The following is a 17,783-nucleotide window of genomic DNA, read 5'->3' as shown; positions in this document are numbered from 1 at the left end:
CAAAAAGTATTTCAGTAATTGTATATTTGTTTTTCAAGGATATTGCTTTTGACGCAAGTAAGAACAGGCTCGTGCAGACACCCATAAATACGCGTTTGATTTCTCTCTCTTGAAAGATAAAAAGGTAAAGGCAGCGCCACAACTTCAACAACGCTATTGATTATCAATAGGAGATATTATTTACACGATTATTCTTTTCAGAATGATTCCAAGAGAAAGCCTTGGAACATAGCGACGACACACAATGCGTGTCACCACAAAGGTCGAGGACTATGACAGCAACAACACTACTTCAACCATGGCACAACGATGTTCTGATTTCTTGAAGAGGAAGAAAAGGATACTTATTTGTCTCATTATCTTGTGTCTTTGTACCATGTATATTACACATAATTACACAGCTGGCTATGATTCATCCTTTTCAAACCTACATATACTATTTGGAGATAGTGTCTATCATAAACCAAGAAGGAAATGTCCCAATGTTCTATCATCAATGTTAAAGGGTACCTGGAAAAAGAGGAAACTGACCTATCTAGAAGAAACAGAAATGGAACTGTTCCTTTTAAAGACTCGTGGTGGACACAACATACCGATGACGCTTGATCGCCGGGATGGGCGATGTGGAAACGTGACGTTTGATTCGTTGGCATCATATATGTTTCACCCTCTACTTTGGTTCCGTGCGCTGTGTAACCCAAGGGGAGATAAGCCATGTTGTTTTAATGGCATGTGTGTCAGAGCAACTGAAGAGCAGTGTCGCTGCCCTGACTGTTATGACATGCGGCAACAGATTCATGCAGAGTATGCTACATGGACACCTGCTAACCCGGACTGCCAACCAAAGCAATACACACAGGCAGAAGCGTGTAGTCTCCTCAAGGGGAGTTTACTCTATATCACTGGCGACTCTTTTATACGTCACATCTATACGGCTCTCATATTATTGCTGAGAAATGATTATCAACACGGGGCAATACTTCCGACAGCATCAGAGGGTATGTTTATCGCTATGATTTCATCAACATTAATGATACGGGATGATATATATGGAATACTGTGCAAAGCGGCGTTCCGCCATTGTCACTTGATTACTTACCATCAAAGGATATGTGTAAACCTATATGCCTCTATTGTAACGTATAAAGTTGTCATGGTACGTATAACGCACAAAAGTGCATAGCACGCCAACCCCATCATTTTTCATTTGGATAGTTTGATTAAACCCTTTACATCATATAAATTCCTGCCTCAGAAACAGACCAGCGAACTTCAATAATAAAACCCTTCCTCAGGTGTAGTGAACTTGTTATCAGTAGACTGACATAGTCAGTTTGATGCAAATTAGCGTAAATTCACGACGTTTGAAGCCTTTCTAGACGCAATGTGCGAACTAAACTAATATAGCTAATAATCTGAGAATATGAGCAACGAGTGTAACTTTTCACCCAAAGACAATGGGATCGGTCAAAACTTGTCAATACCTCATAAAATTTTTGGTCCAGGGCCTTTTAAATATTTTATCATCAAGTAAGATCTCGCTTAGCCGGACGTGTTCATGTCGTGTTTCCGGGCGGTTATTGATGCTCGTAATTCGGATTAACCTTTAAGACATTTTACTCGCACCATGGCTACAGTGTTCTAATCAATAAGCTGCAGTAAACTAGATTTTTCTTGTAATAATATGCTGTGCTGTGCATGTCATCTCTTGTTTTATACCAATGATACATCATTTTCGGTTTCAGTTTTGAAGAAAGAATGCCAGGGAATGTACATGTTCACAGAAAAGGTGTGTAGACAATGGTTGGACAGACGGGTGTCAGTCTGCGATGGAACAGTAAACGTGGTCTTCAACGAACAAATAGCATCAGCATACGGCGCTTCCTTACCACGACTTACGCACAGCTTAGCAAACATGAGTAAATCCCTTCTAGTCATTGGTATAGGGATACATGAAAATTATAATCCAAGACCCATAATGTTTTCATATTTACATCCCTTATTAGACTATCTTTTCAAATCCAAACAAGCATGGCCCAGAGTGTTATGGGCGGGGCCTCATGCTCCAGGAATTCTGAAAACTCCAAGCATGCCCCAGCAGAATTACCAAAGTGTTCTGAAGTATAACTCAGTTATCAACGACTATCTGACGTCGTGGAGTATTCCTGTGTTTGATACGTTCAATCTGACGGATGGTGTGATGAGTTTTGATGGTGCCCACTATGGTCTCGGGGTAAACAAAGTCAAGGTGCAGATTCTATTGAACTACATTCAAGAGCTTTCAGATAGGGGGATTTGGTAAAACGTAATGGCGAGTAACCCTTCTCTGTAATACCATGTTAAGATTTTGTTGCATAACGTTTCATTAAATCAATAATGATAATACATGCACTTGCTGCTGCTTTAGAAAGGCTTCTACAGTTAATGTTTAAGTGCATACATCTTATCCCCGGTTGTTAACACGAATCAGTCTCCAGAGTGTGACTGCATACAACCAAAGTGTATGATCAATGAGTCCTACATAATACTAAGATATACACTACTGCCTAGAAGTTCATTCCCCTTACACGCATGGGCAACGCGTTACGCAACCCGTGTGCACCCCGTTGGTCACTCGTGTGGAACCCGTCCGCCAGGCGTGTGATACACGTGTGCAACGCGTTGAACACGGGTGTGCACCCCGTTCGTCACTCGTGTGCAACGCGTGACACACTCATTAGAGGGGGAACAAACTTTTGGCCGAAGGAGGACCCATGTTAACAAAGAAGTTGTTCATCCATAAATCTTATCCTTACTTATGTTTAAGTTACATGGGAAGCAAGCTAAATTATTTACATCAAGGCAGTGCAAATATTGTGTTCAATAAAAGAAAACTCCCCTTGTTGTACTATTAAACAAACTGTGGACATATTCGCTTATTGTAATAACATCTAGGTAACAAATAATATCTATTTCTGAAATCAACTTGAGGATCAACAGATTCCCGTGGATTTTTCTCTATTACAGAAATCGTTCCGCTTCATTAGTCTTTTGAAAGTACTGTCCCTCCGATACAGTTTCTTGTTATGTTAGTGAGGTGGTTGGGCGTTGATTTTCTCAGATGTGGAAGTTGAGGTGAATCAAAGCTAGATGTAGATACACAAACAAACATCAGTAACATACTTGATGCCATGCACGTATGGTAGACATTCACGTCACGCGAAAGTCCAGGGCCAGCGATGTGCCTTGCGTGCTACACGTGCTTGCCCTGTTTTTTTAAATCGTATTGTGATATGTTCTGTACAAGAAAACATTGACAGTCCATACTATTTGCACAAGAACACATTGACGTTCCATAGTATCTGTACTGGAAACATTGACGGTCCATATTATCTGTACAAGAACACATTGACGGTCCATATTATAAGTCGGAGAAAACATTCATGGTCTATATTATCAGTACTGGAAAACATTGACGGTTCATATTATCTGTCGAAGAAAACATTGACGGTTCATAGTATCCGTCGAAGAAAACATTGGCGGTCCATAGTATCTGTACAAGAACACATTGGCGGTCCATAATATCTGTACAAGAACACATTGACGGTCCATAGTATCTGTACTAGAAAACATTGACGGTCCATAGTATCTGTACTGGAAAACTTTGAGTGTCCATATTAACAAAATCCCACAGATTCAGACAATGTAATTTTCACTATCACACACTTTGTTTTTTTATGCTTTTATAAACAACTACTATGATAGTGCTCTCGTCATAAAACACTGTACGTTGTGATTTACTGTGGATTTCGAGATGATTGTGACATGAAAGTTTGTAATGTACCGAGGTGATGCTTTACGACGGACACGAGTTACATAGATACAATAACCCTGTATTAGCACGTTTGAGAGGCACTTCACGTTTACCAACTGATTGATTCCGGCTTTCCACGCATACAATATGCACTGAGTGGGCTTACCAGAGCTGCTTCTACCGAGTCCCTTCAATGCTTGATTGTAACACAAAAGGTAAGCACCAGTTTCTTTTTGTTGGATATTACATATTTGTAAATGGTAATAAAAGAATAACAGAATTCGTTCTAGCACACGCAAACGCCTGGGGATAAGCGACAACTATTAGGAAGATACGAGTTGATCCTCGTCTCTGCCTCGTTCAGTCATGGGACTTAAACGTCATCCAAACGCATTATCATCAAATCTAAACTTAACGAACCATAGAATTAGACCTACTCGACACAGTTCACAAAAAGCCGTGTTTTTAAGTATATACTTCTTAGATTATCACATGTGTGGAATATTAACAGGAAGTGATATCCATCTTCAATAAGATCTAGATTACACTGATTACAAAATTGTCTACATATATATATGATCACTATCTCTAGTGATCTTTTCGCGGTTCCGAGCCTTGCGCATTACCATTGTCACCACCTGGCTGAGTGGCTTCCTTCCATCAACATGAAAGGATTACCCACAACCAATTTCCTCTAATAATAAACTGTTGCTTTTGGTATCCCTTGCAATACTCATTATGGTCATTGGGCAAATGTTAACATCACAAACCCTAACGAGATACTGTGTACATGGTCTAACCCGGTGATTGTGAAGATCTCAAATTCTATCAAAGTCAGACAACATGGCTGTTCATTTTCATTACCAATCTTCTCTTAGAATTAGTTATACATATTAGAATCCCACTCAAAACTTTCTCTTATTAATTCCAACAAAATACTCCTCATTAACTCAAGATTCACATCTCACTGTTTTGTTTTATCTCACTATTCATTTGATACATTTGTCAAATTCAACTGAAACCTGGTCCCGTGTTACATGCATGGCACACGCATGTGCAACGAGTGACCCACGCTTGCTCAACGGGTTGCAAGATATTGCCTTTGAACAAAGCTTGTAGAAGTCCGGGAATCGACATTTAGCTTCATACACACATTGACATAGATCAGGGTCCAGTTGTGACTCTCGTAGTTGTCATTCAAACTTACACGTGTGTTTGAGGGACCAGGACTAGCTTAACTGGTGATTGTGTTTTGTACACAGTTGAAGGACTTGCCAAACCGGAAATAGTCGTCAGAATAAGTATGCAACTAATTTTAAGTGAGTGAGTGAGTGAGTGAGTGAGTGAGTGAGTGAGTATGGTTTTACGCCGCTTTTAGCAATATTCCAGCAATATCACGGCGGGGGACACCAGAAATGGGCTTCACACATTGTACCCATGTCGGGAAGCGAATCCGGGTCTTCGGCGTGGCGAGCGAATGCTTAAACCACTAGGCTACTCGACCGCCCCTTAAGTCATTGAAAATAATTAAATACATTATATATTCTGGTGTACATCTAATGCCTTTGATGTGGCAAAATGCATTAAATTATGTAACTATTCTGCATTCGTGTTGAATATTTGGTAATACATGCCTGTGATTTGAATTATACATCTTTCATGCTTAGTGTCTCGCTTGAATGGAGATGCACTTCGCGCTATTACTGTTATACGGCTGCATACGACATTATTTACAGTTACTACAGTAAAATAGATTTGGAAAATGGACATTCTTTAGGGATTTAAAAAAAAATTATGTCCGATGCAGTTCCCTATCTTGTCTTATACCGTGTTTTTTCATGTGAACAAATGACAAACCTAATAGTATGCATGTGTGTGACGAGTGTCACCAGTGGGGCACGATACGCTGTTGTTGTGGTAAGGATTTTGTCGCTTTTATTTAATACAACAAATAATGCGGAATACAGTTGATCTCAATTGTTTACACAGGTCGCCTCCTTACATGTCATGAACGGTAGAATTTAGTTTTGAAACATTCACAGACAAAAACATATGTTATTGTTCCATTTTGTTTTGCAGCAAGACACTAATTGTAATATATTGTCTTTGTATACAATCTGTGAAGTATGTAGTATATAACCCCATTTTGCAATTACACGTTTTCAGTTTAAGTTAAGTTCAAAAGCACCATTAACAAAATACCTATCTATGAATAGCGTATTGTATCTCAAAGTACAATAACATGATGATAACAACAACAACAACAACAACAATAACAACAACAACTTTGGGCCAGGCATGTAGATATACACTGCGGTCGTATTATTGATATGAGGAAGTCAGATGGCTTGTACGCTGCTTTCAGCATTATGTCAGTCATATGACGGCAGGGGACACATTGTTCCCATGTGATGAATCGAACCCGGGCTTCCGGCGTGACGTGCTACCGTTTTACCCAATCAACATATATACAATGTAAAATAAAAACACGTCAGATTATTACATTATTATATGTGCGTTATATAGATATTACTACATGAGTGTCCGTCAGATTCCATTCATCTTACAGCGATTAGTTTCAAAACGTATCTGAAACGAGTTGCAAGATAACTGACATGTTTGCAGGCACCCGAGCAGTAATCTGTTTCTTACACACCATAATATCGCTCTATTTTAGCAGTGAATCGATACATATCTTTTCTATCTGACCTTAGCTCTGCACCATGGAGTAGACAATCACGGACCTGGAATTTGATAGTACAAAAATGTTGGATACCTTTTGTCTCAAATCTGTTTCTCAGCCACAGGTGTGTTAGAAAGTGATCCTGCTAAAACCAATGTCAATAAGCTCAGTACGGTGTCGAAGAGAATATAATATCGCCTGTGTTGACCATACTTAGTAATTAACTATCGTAGTTAAGAGGTGCCTTTATAGTACAGGGGGCACGGGTGGCCCAGTCGTCTAAGGCGCCGCAATTCGCTGTGCACAATTGCGTCCCTTGGGTACGCCGGAAACCTATGATTGTGGGTTCGAATACCGGTTCGCCCCGATTAAGTTTCTAGGTTTGTCAGCACCATACCCGTGCTCGTGGGTTTCACCGAAGTGGTAAACGTCTGAGACCTGCATCACTTCGGGATTTTCTCCCACATTAAGCTGACACGCCGCGATATAACTGGAATACTGTTAAAAGCGGCGTTAAATCCAACTCACTCACTTTATAGTACATACTGTATTGTGTATCTGACAGTGGCGTCATTAAGACAACAATATGTACGCATTACGTAACAATGGTGTCTGCATTACGTCAACAACGCTGCACTGCGCGTATGCAATCTCATTAACTTGCTGATCATCGTCAATAAATATTCACAAACAACATGTATTATTCATTTAAGAATTGAAAGTCAGTTTGGATGGGTTCACTGAAGTGGTTAAACTGTGAACATCCGAGCTAGCGAAGAGGTTCACACGAAAGTTTAACCGACGCATGAATGTGTTGCTTGTGTTTGGATAATCGCAATGGAATGGACTGGTGGGGATAGAACGGAGTGCTCTGAAACTTGTGTGTTTTGTGTTAATTTTCAACGTCAGGGTTTGTTATATTTAGAATTTTGGATTTGTCGTGTGTGCTGTAATACTTTGCTTAGCTGGTGTTTCTTGTCACCTAGATTGACCTACTGTATGACCTAATGCCAGCTTCATTACAGTGCCCTGTCATTCTTCATGTGTCGCCGCTTCTCGGCCTAGAATGCACGGAGTAGATCGGCCAACTCAGAAACCGGAATAGTAATTCCGTCTACGAATGTCAATAATTCTCGTCTGCGATGACCAATCGGTAAAACAGGTAGGCAAGTTTTATTTTGTTTTTTTTTAGAATTTAAGTTTCTTTCCTTTTGTTTTTTTATGGTTTCTCAAAATCTTAGATTTTTCCCCCGATACGATAGTGAATCGGGTTTTAGTTTGGGATTGATCAGGAGCAGTCGCTTTGCCACATCTGAGCAGGGTACAACATTGTTTTCATTGGTGTTAGATTCCTGTCATTTCAGTCAATATCGCTCAATAACTCAATTTCGTTCACCTCAGTAATTTTACAGAATTCATTTCCTTCACTTGCGTTATTAGTATTGAAAGATCGCCATTCCATATCCGCATCACCGTAAGGACAATCCATTTCGTTTCATCAAGCAGCTTGACAACATTAAACACCAGAACCAAAGCATTTATTTAATTTTTAGTCAAATGAAATGTTACAAGATTAGGCAAAAATACTAAATTAATTATATCCCTGACCATACATAAATGCAGGGATTAAAAAGAAAATAGAAAAACGAATTGATTGTAAACACCGATCGAGAATTCGGGAAAACCCCTGAAAGTAGTTCACGCAAAAGTTCACACGATCAATTTCACACAAAAATTGTTCACATCGTGTGAACTTTTCAGTCCGTTCACAGGAGTGTGAACTCCAAATATCAGATCACATGACTACCCATTCAGCCAATCAGCATGAAAGAAACAGTGTAAACTTTAAAGTATGAAATTATTTAGACATGTACTAAATGTGTAATGTCATTAAACCTTAAAAATAGATAGGTATTTTGTTAATGTTGCTTTTGAAGACTAAGGGCTGCGTGAATATCCTTCCCTCGTCATGATAATCGTGGCTAAAGCTTACTGTGAAAAGTCATTTCGCCCTTCAGACACTGTCTCGCTCCATTGTTGGGGGTGTCCAGATGAACCCGGAATGAAGACCCGAGGGTATGTAGGAGATAGCCTAAAGCAAAGTCTATATAAATCTTTTCTTTTATGTCTCACTGATCTCATTAATGGTACTGCCTCTGTCATTGTTAACGTCAAGGTGACGTGTTATGTCAGGTGATTTATTACTTGTACAGACAGCCATAATTAATGATCCCTGTGAAAGCACTGACCAATCACTCACCCCAGCGACATAGGGTGAAGGGACGCTCTTGTATTACAAGAGCCGAGGAGAAGGATACGGACAGGACGGAATACACACATTTCATTGATTAAGGTTTGTTCTCTGATTTATCCTTCTATATTGGTTTGATAATGGGAATGTGTGAATCATTTATGATGCATCATATTTAGGGAGTGTTCAAATAAGACCAAATATACATGACTATATTTATGAGTTCAGTGAGTATCACCATATGTTACTTAATATTCCTGTTACATAGAGTATTTCTGTTGTGCTTTGTAGCTTTCACAAGCAACGTTTTCATCAATGCCATTCTCATTGGTGACCCCAAGATCTTAGTATATACGAATCGGCATCAAATATGTGTATATCAGAGACACTGCCATGACCGCACACGTGATTCCTGAAGACACATTTATAACCCATAACTATGTCCAAGCCTTTGTTTATAATTTTATTTAGTGTTGAGACGCAAAATTGATCGCAGGAAGACAAAGGTATTTGGGTCAGTACTCGTAAGAATTTGGCTTACAAATCTATGGTGTCGCTGATAATGATATTTTGTTATCTTATTGTAGTTATCGAATATAATATAGAGATTACTGAGTTAATCACCCATCGCAAACCCTTCTGAACCGGTGCCCTGATTGATTATGAATTAATAAAGTGGCTTGTCAATTCAGAGTGTCCAGTTTCCATGGACATGGTAAAATAATATAAAAATGTAGGGTTGATTAATTCTAACTCTGATGATTTGAAAGTTACAAGAACTTCATAAGTCAAAGTACACCCGTGTGTTTCCTTTGAGATTAAGAACCCATATACAATTGAATTTTAAGCAATTATTTTGTTCTTAGGTAATGTGTACGCAAAATGATTCAATACAAACACAACAACAAATGTCAATACCAGCATCTAACGCAGCCAAAGGGCACCTGCATGTTATGAACACGATAAGAAATATAGGTTCATCAATATTTGATCAAATTAATTTGGGTAGTGGAACAAGGACGAAAACAGCGTATAAATCTTTTATGGGCCCTTGGTTCATATGTGCCTTTTATCTAGGCATTGATCGCAGTTTGGCATGTGTTAATCACGCGCATATGGTGCCAGGGTAAAGAGTGTTAAGCAGTGTCTACTTCCTGAGATGGAAGGTTAGTGCGTCAGAGGTAGTTACATGATCAGAGGACTACAGTCCATTACAGGATTCTACACCATGGAAACTATAGCAACGTCACAATGTCTGTGAAGGAGGATTGTGTAGGAGGCTGCTACAGTAGCCTTAAGGTATTTGTGTGGAGTGTCAACGCGTTGTGTACACTTGTAACTTTATACAATATGTGTGTTTGGGTGGACGTACGCCACCATGCATTGATTACCATTTTTACCAGATGAACCGCAAGCCAATTTGGAAAAGTTGTAATTTGACGGGGCGAACATGTTGTCTTTTGTAAAAGCGTTCCCTTCTGAAGTGAGGGCAATTGGGTAACCTAGTGCTGTCCGCAAAGGTAAAGCGTGTGGGTCCACTTTTAGTGTCACTCTTTGATATGGCTGGAATATTGATAGAGTGTCATAAAACACTACACACTCACTTACTCTTTCTTTCTTTTTTAGAGACACAAAGAGAAAACTCATACATTTGCAAAGTTTCCAGTTGTAATCTGCTTTAGGGGCCGTTGGGTAGCCTGGTGGTTAAAGCGTTCGCTCGGCATGCCGCAGACCCGGGTTCTATTCCCAACATGGGTACAATGCGTGAAGCCCATTTCTGGTGTCCCCCGCCTTAATATTGTTGGAATATTGCTAAAAGCGGCATAAAACCATACTCACTCACTCACTTACTATAATCTGCTTTATGTTGCTGTCAGTAAAATTTGGTAAAATGTGTGTGTGTGTGTGTGCAATCGGAAGCGTACAATCGACTCTGCTTTGGGCAGATATTTGTTGTGACTGTGAAAAGAGTTTTGTCACTTTTATCATCATACAGGTACATGGGAGTATTCAGGAAATGTACCATGTGACAACGTTTCAATAATCGAACAGTCTAAACCGAGTTACCGTGAAAGGACTATCGAGCTATCCGTAGTTCGAGACATACGGAGACAGATAAGGATTCTACCTCGATTATAAATACACAACTTTTCAATTTAATATAATTTGACAATGGGCAACCACTAATGCCATGTCAATCCGAGACGTAGGTCTAGTGTACAAGGGATATGGTCGACCACTATTGCCATGTCAGACATGTAGGTCTAGTGTACAAGGGACATGGTCGACCACTATTGCCATGTCAATTAGACATGTAGGTCTAGTGCACAAGGGACATGATCGACCACTATTGCCATGTCAATTAGACATGTAGGTCTAGTGTACAAGGGACATGGTCGACCATTATTGCCATGTCAATTAGACATGTAGGTCTAGTGTACAAGGGACATGGTCGACCACTATTGCCATGTCAGACATGTAGGTCTAGTGTACAAGGGACATGGTCGACCATTATTGCCATGTCAATTAGACATGTAGGTCTAGTGTACAAGGGACATGGTCGACCACTATTGCCATGTCAGACATGTAGGTCTAGTGTACAAGGGACATGGTCGACCACTATTGCCATGTCAGACATGTAGGTCTAGTGTACAAGGGACATGGTCGACCACTATTGTCATGTCAATCAGACACGTCGGTCTAGTGTACAAGGGACATGGTCGACCACTATTGCCATGTCAGACATGTAGGTCTAGTGTACAAGGGACATGGTCGACCACCATTGCCATGTCAGACATGTAGGTCTAGTGTACAAGGGACATGGTCGACCACTATTGCCATGTCAATCCGGGACGTAGGTCTAGTGTACAAGGGATATGGTCGACCATTATTGCCATGTCAATTAGACATGTAGGTCTAGTGTACAAGGGACATGGTCGACCACTATTGCCATGTCAGACATGTAGGTCTAGTGACAAGGGACATGGTCGACCATTATTGCCATGTCAATTAGACATGTAGGTCTAGTGTACAAGGGACATGGTCGACCACTATTGCAATGTCAGACATGGAGGTCTAGTGACAAGGGACATGGTCGACCATTATTGCCATGTCAATTAGACATGTAGGTCTAGTGACAAGGGTTATGGTCGACCACTATTGCCATGTCAGACATATAGGTCTAGTGAACAAGGGACATGGTCGACCACTATTGCCATGTCAATTAGACATGTAGGTCTAGTGTACAAGGGACATGGTCGACCACCATTGCCATGTCAATCGGACATGTAGGTCTAGTGTACAAGGGACATGGTCGACCACTATTGCCATGTCAATCGGACATGTAGATCTAGTGTACAAGGGACATGGTCGACCTCTATTGCCATGTCAATCCGACACGTAGGTCTAGTGTAACATCTCCAAGTTGAATCCTGGCCATTACTGTACAATCATAACTATTTATTTGTTCTAAACTGGGACTAAAAGTGTTGTTGATCCACTGATGGACTCGTGTGTTTGAAGACCAACAGATAGATATGCAAATAAACATCATCGGGATATACTGTGTTATACTAAGAACATTTTGTTACAAAAAAGCCAAACTCAGAGACCATATACCTGTGGTCTCTGCTAAAACACTATTCTCAAGCTGTATCCATTCAAATTATCTTGTCTCACGCACATCGCACCTCTTCCGAATTTTTATTAAAAACATCATAATTTGTAATAATATACATGTATAAAAGAACGAAAGAAAACTCCTGTATAATTATTTTCAAGGATATTGTTCGATTTCTTGTCGCAATCAACGACAGGCTCGTGCGGAAAATGTAAATATTTGATTGTTCACTCTGTTGAAAGGGAAAAAAGTAATGATTTCCTCAGAGGTGTGTGTGAGACATCGTTTGGCAACGCCGCGACTTCCACAGTGGTATTGATTATCAATGGGAGGAGTTATTTACATATCTATCCTTTTCAGAATGATCCCAAGAGAAAGCCTGAGAGCATAGAGATCAAACAAAATGTTCCTCACCACACAGAACTGGGACACCGACAGCAACAACACTACTTCAACCATGGCACAACGATGTTCTGATTTCTTGAAGAGGAAGAAAAGGATACTCATTTGTCTCATTATCTTGTGTCTTTGTACCATGTATGTTACACATAATTACACAGTTGGCTATGTTTCGTCTTCTTCGAACCTACCCATAGTACTAGGCGATAGTGTCTATCATAAACCAACAAGGAAATGTCCCAATGTTCTATCATCAATGTTAAAGGGTGCCTGGAAAAAGAGGAATCTGACCTATCTAGAAGAAACGGAAATGGAACTGTTCCTTTTAAAGACTCGTGGTGGACACAACATACCGATGACGCTTGATCGCCGGGATGGACGATGTGGAAACGTTACGTTTGATTCGATGGCGTCATATAAGCTCCACCCTTTACTTTGGTTCCGTGCGCTGTGTAACCCAAGGGGAGATAAGCCATGCTGTTTTAACGGCATGTGTGTCAGAGCAACTGAAGAGCAGTGTCGCTGCCCTGACTGTTATGACATGCGGCAACAGATTCATGCAGAGTATGCTACATGGACACCTGCTAACCCAGACTGCCAACCAAAGCAATACACACAGGCAGAAGCGTGTAGTCTCCTCAAGGGGAGTTTACTCTATATCACTGGCGACTCTTTTATACGTCACATCTATACGGCTCTCATATTATTGCTGAGAAATGATTATCAACACGGGGCAATACTTCCGACAGCATCAGATGGTATGTTCATCTTCCTGAAAAATCTAAATCTGCTTCAAAGTGGTTTGGAAAATGTTCTTCTGTGCATATTAGTATAAAAGTATGCGATCTGATTTCCATCGACGTTGAGATACCACGGTATGATTAAAATGGAAATGTCCCAAGCGGCATTACACCTATCGCACTTAACTGTACTTACCCATAAAAGGGTATGTGTAAACCTGTATGTCTATATTGTAAAGTTTGAACTGGTCGAAGTAGTTAACAAGTAGACGCGTGAAGATCCGGGGTAGAATAGATCTTCAGCCCCCCATGCTTGCCGTAAAAGGCGACTATGCTGGTAAGAAGCGACTAACGGGATCGGGCGGTCAGCCTCGCTGACTTGGCTGATGGATATCATCTTATTACAATTGCGTGGATCGATGCTCGTGATGTCAATCACTGGATTGTCTGGCCCAGACTCGATTATTTACAGACTGCCGTCTCAACAACCCACCTCATTTCTCACTTGGGCAGTTAGATCAAATGCCTAAGATCATATAAATATTTCTTTAAGGAGCAAACCAGTGAACGTCTACAATGAAACCCTTTCTCAGGGGGTTTGTGTACTTGTTAATAATTGAGTCTGGACCAGACAATCCAACGATTGAGATCATGAACATTGATCTTCGCAATAGTGACACGATAAAATTCATCAATCAGGCAAGCGAGCCTGAAAATTCGATCCCATTTGTTGCCTCTAACGACAAGCATGTGTTGCTGAAGACCAATTCTGAACCTGTTTTAGTTGACTGAAATAGAGTGGGCTGATACAGAATTACCTGATGTCACGTCGTGCAGCAGCCTTTCTAAGCGATATATCTAATGGTCTAGGAATATGAGAAGCGGTCGTTTATTTTCACCCAAAGACTGGAATCTGTCAATACTCAAAACTAATCCCAACCTCGGTCAATTCTTGAACAGACGTACTGTCCGGAACATTATTTTATCTTCATGTGAGATCTCACTTACCCGGACGTGTTCATATCGTGTTTCCGGGTTGTTATTGATGCTCCGTAATTCGGATTAACGTTTTCCACACTATCGCTACGCTGTTCCATTCAATAAGCTGCAGTAAATTAGATTCTTCTCGTCATAATATACTGTTCTATGCATGCATCTCTTGTTCCATGCCAATGATACATCATGTGACTTTTTCTGTTTCAGTTATGAAGAAAGAATGCCAGGGAATGTACATGTTCACAGAGAAGGTGTGTAGACAATGGTTGGACAGACGCGTGTCAGTCTGCGATGGAACAGTAAACGTGGTATTCAACGAACAAATAGCATCAGCATACGGCGCTTCCTTACCACGACTTACGCACAGCTTAGCAAACACCAGTAAATCCCTTCTAGTCATTGGTATAGGGATACATGAAAATTATAATCCAAGACCCATAATGTTTTCATATTTACATCCCTTGTTAGACTATCTTTTCAAATCCAAACAAGCATGGCCCAGGGTGTTATGGGCGGGGCCTCATGCTCCAGGAATTCTGAAAACTCCAAGGATACCCCAGCAGAATTACCAAAGTGTTCTGAAGTATAACTCAGTTATCAACGACTATCTGACGTCGTGGAGTGTTCCTGTGTTTGATACGTTCAATCTGACGGATGGTGTGATGAGTTTTGATGGTGCCCACTATGGTCTCGGGGTAAACAAAGTCAAGGTGCAGATTCTATTGAACTACATTCAAGAGCTTTCAGATAGAGGGGTTTGGTAAAAAGACACTGCTGAACCATTATTCTGCAATACCATGTTGAGATTATGTTGCCTAATGTTTCATTGCATGACTAAACTATCGCAAAAGAAACCTAGTTGTGCCAACATTGAAGTTACCAGCTAATAACTCATATGAATATATTAGTTTCTTATACAGGTATTGATTTGAACAAAACTGCTGATACAGCACTATTGAAGTAAGAAGTGGTACTTCCAGTTAGGAACATACCCATAGGGCAGGTCCCCTTTTACAAAGTGATCGTTGCGCTACGCCTATCTTCGCCTGTGTTAAATTATGAAAATCGTAGCGCTACGATCGCTTTGTGAAACCGGACCCTATAATTTTTTCTGCTCGTTCAACAACACTTTTGTCAGCCACCAGTGGTGGTATCTCAACTGATATGATCAATATGGATACTATATTTGAGACATTCAGGTACGCAAATAATATAAGTTACCTTCATTTTACACAAACATAATTGAATGGGGCCCATTAATAGTTTGTCTACGTGAAATACATTAAAATTTACAGTTTCTCTTTATAAATTCGGTTGGTGAATATCATTATTTATTGTTATTTTGATAAACACACCTGGTCATTTCATAAATTCTACATATTTAGGGAAAGCAATGAATTCATTTTGGGGTGCGAAACAACTCTTCCAAGCTTGTTTACGGAATGTATTTAGATACAAGATCAATGTTCAACTGTGGCCTCTCAATAAAGGTATATATTTTTGGGGTTTTATGTTTACAGTGCCAACAGTTGGTATCGAGAATATGAATAAATGGCTTATGTCTTCCTTTGAACATGTTGTCACTCTCGAATTTCTTGTGAAGAAACTATTTCCTTGAAATTCCAAATTACAGTTATTGTCTATGCCAGCTATATGGGACAATGACCTTTACTACCACTGATGTTATCGGAAAACTTTACAGAGACTGTAGGTTCTTGCGATTTCAAATATTATCGGACTTGTTTGGACTTGTTTCTTATCTTGTGACAAAAAATACGAAAAAGGATACCTTGGAGGCATTATAATTCTCAATGTTTATCTGTGTGTGTTTGCCCCACGTACCATGAAATCATCAATGCAATCGGAAATTCTAGGGTGATATGGTGGTATTGCCTGCTCGTGTATTTATACATAGCGATGGATAGTTGGCAGCAAAATGGCATACAATTTAATTCTCTTTTCGGAACTTCATATGCTAATGAAAATATCACGGAATAGTGGGTGTTATAGACATAAAATATCGTGTTATAATTTGTCTTAGATTCTTATTTAGCCAAGTGTATTGTATGGCATATCATCCAACAGACAGGAATGTTGAGTGTTCATCACATTGTTGACATACCCTGAAACACGTGCCTAGGGAGGTATCTCCCATAACCAAGGTGTATATGTCCTGGACATAATTACACAGTCTATACATGGTATATTCTCTGACCAAGTGGCACAGTATCGACCACGGAAATAACGGACCTGAAAATGGACACATAATCAATTAATCGTCATAGGTTTTGGATCGAAGGTGGCCACAGCACAGAGAACCGTTTCAACATGTGTTCCAATACCAGCAGAAACAGGCACCTCATGTTTGATAATGTGCTCATTTATCATACAGTAACAACTACAGTAAACTACGTTTATAACGAACACGCTTATAACGAACTGACGGATATAGCGAACTTACTTTTTTGTTCCGACTATTTGCTGTATTTATGCTGTATATATGCATATAACGAACTTCGTTTATAACGAACTGAAATTAGTGGTCCCTTTGAATTCGTTATATCCGTAGTTTACTGTACCTCGTGCCTTCTTTAAGTGTCGTATCTGTTTATATTTTTATCTTATTCAGATTAGTCATCTCTCACTCTCTCTCTCTCTTAATCTCTCTTTCTCTCTGTGTCTCTCTCTGCCTGTCTGTCTCTCTCTCTGCCTGTCTGTCTCTCTCTCTCTCCATGAATTTAAAAATGCATCTTAAAAAGACACGAGAACATGTTATATCGAAATGAGGAATTTCATCGGAAATCATTGTTGTCACTGATGCGTCAATTTTGTCGACCAGGAAACGTTTTGAAAGCTTCACTAATGCCTTGACGAAGGCATTTTCCCGACGTAAGACTTTAAAAGTCCAGTTCCCACCCTTGCCGAACTAGGCCTGAATTCTATATCAAGATCTATATGTGATAAAATGGGTCTTACATCGCGAATTGCATCAAATCACGTGAGCACCTTGATTAAAAACATGAAAAGATTTGGAAAATATCTGTTGACAAGGCGTTGGCGGTGTACTTCCTTTTCAAATCCTGCAATCGACCGAAATTTGTAGTCAGATAACTCCCTTACCTCGGGAAGATGTGACAAAGTAAGATGGCAAAGGAAGATGTAAAGTCCAAAATGTAATGTTATAAATTATTACAAAACAAAACTATTGAGATAAGCAACAATTAACTTCTTGGGGAAAATATCTCGTAAGTGGCATTAAACTTATCAAGGGGTTGACTTCTAGCAAACCGTCTCATTGCAGG

The 17,783-nt window shown here is 39.9% G+C and overlaps 2 protein-coding genes across 2 annotated transcripts; both read left to right on the top strand.

The window, feature by feature from the left end:
- Window positions 1–244: 244 nt before the first annotated feature.
- Window positions 245–2,310, top strand: LOC139480310 (uncharacterized). The gene is made up of 2 exons (XM_071263364.1): window positions 245–998; window positions 1,746–2,310. Exons 1-2 carry the CDS (start codon window positions 245–247, stop codon window positions 2,300–2,302), a joined length of 1,311 nt encoding a protein of 436 aa, XP_071119465.1. The 3' UTR covers window positions 2,303–2,310.
- LOC139480309 (uncharacterized) lies at window positions 1,906–15,245 on the top strand. The gene is made up of 3 exons (XM_071263363.1): window positions 1,906–1,919; window positions 12,707–13,503; window positions 14,689–15,245. The coding sequence occupies exons 2-3, from the start codon at window positions 12,750–12,752 to the stop codon at window positions 15,243–15,245; spliced, it is 1,311 nt and encodes a 436-aa protein (XP_071119464.1). The 5' UTR covers window positions 1,906–1,919; window positions 12,707–12,749.
- The last annotated feature ends 2,538 nt before the right edge of the window (window positions 15,246–17,783 follow it).

Source organism: Haliotis cracherodii, unplaced genomic scaffold, assembly GCF_022045235.1.
Source record: "Haliotis cracherodii isolate W230 unplaced genomic scaffold, xgHalCrac1.p SCAF_4, whole genome shotgun sequence".
NCBI classification, from domain to species: domain Eukaryota; kingdom Metazoa; phylum Mollusca; class Gastropoda; order Lepetellida; family Haliotidae; genus Haliotis; species Haliotis cracherodii.
Note: the sequence above shows the minus strand (reverse complement) of the source record. Positions and strands in the feature narration are given on the sequence as shown.

Excerpts from the sequence above, each read along its gene's own strand:
- LOC139480310 (XM_071263364.1), top strand. The coding sequence starts at position 245 with ATGCGTGTCACCACAAAGGTCGAGGACTATGACAGCAACAACACTACT. Across the intron at positions 999-1,745 it reads ACTTCCGACAGCATCAGAGG|TTTTGAAGAAAGAATGCCAG; the intron begins GTATGTTTATCG and ends TTTCGGTTTCAG.
- LOC139480309 (XM_071263363.1), top strand. The coding sequence starts at position 12,750 with ATGTTCCTCACCACACAGAACTGGGACACCGACAGCAACAACACTACT. Across the intron at positions 13,504-14,688 it reads ACTTCCGACAGCATCAGATG|TTATGAAGAAAGAATGCCAG; the intron begins GTATGTTCATCT and ends TTTCTGTTTCAG.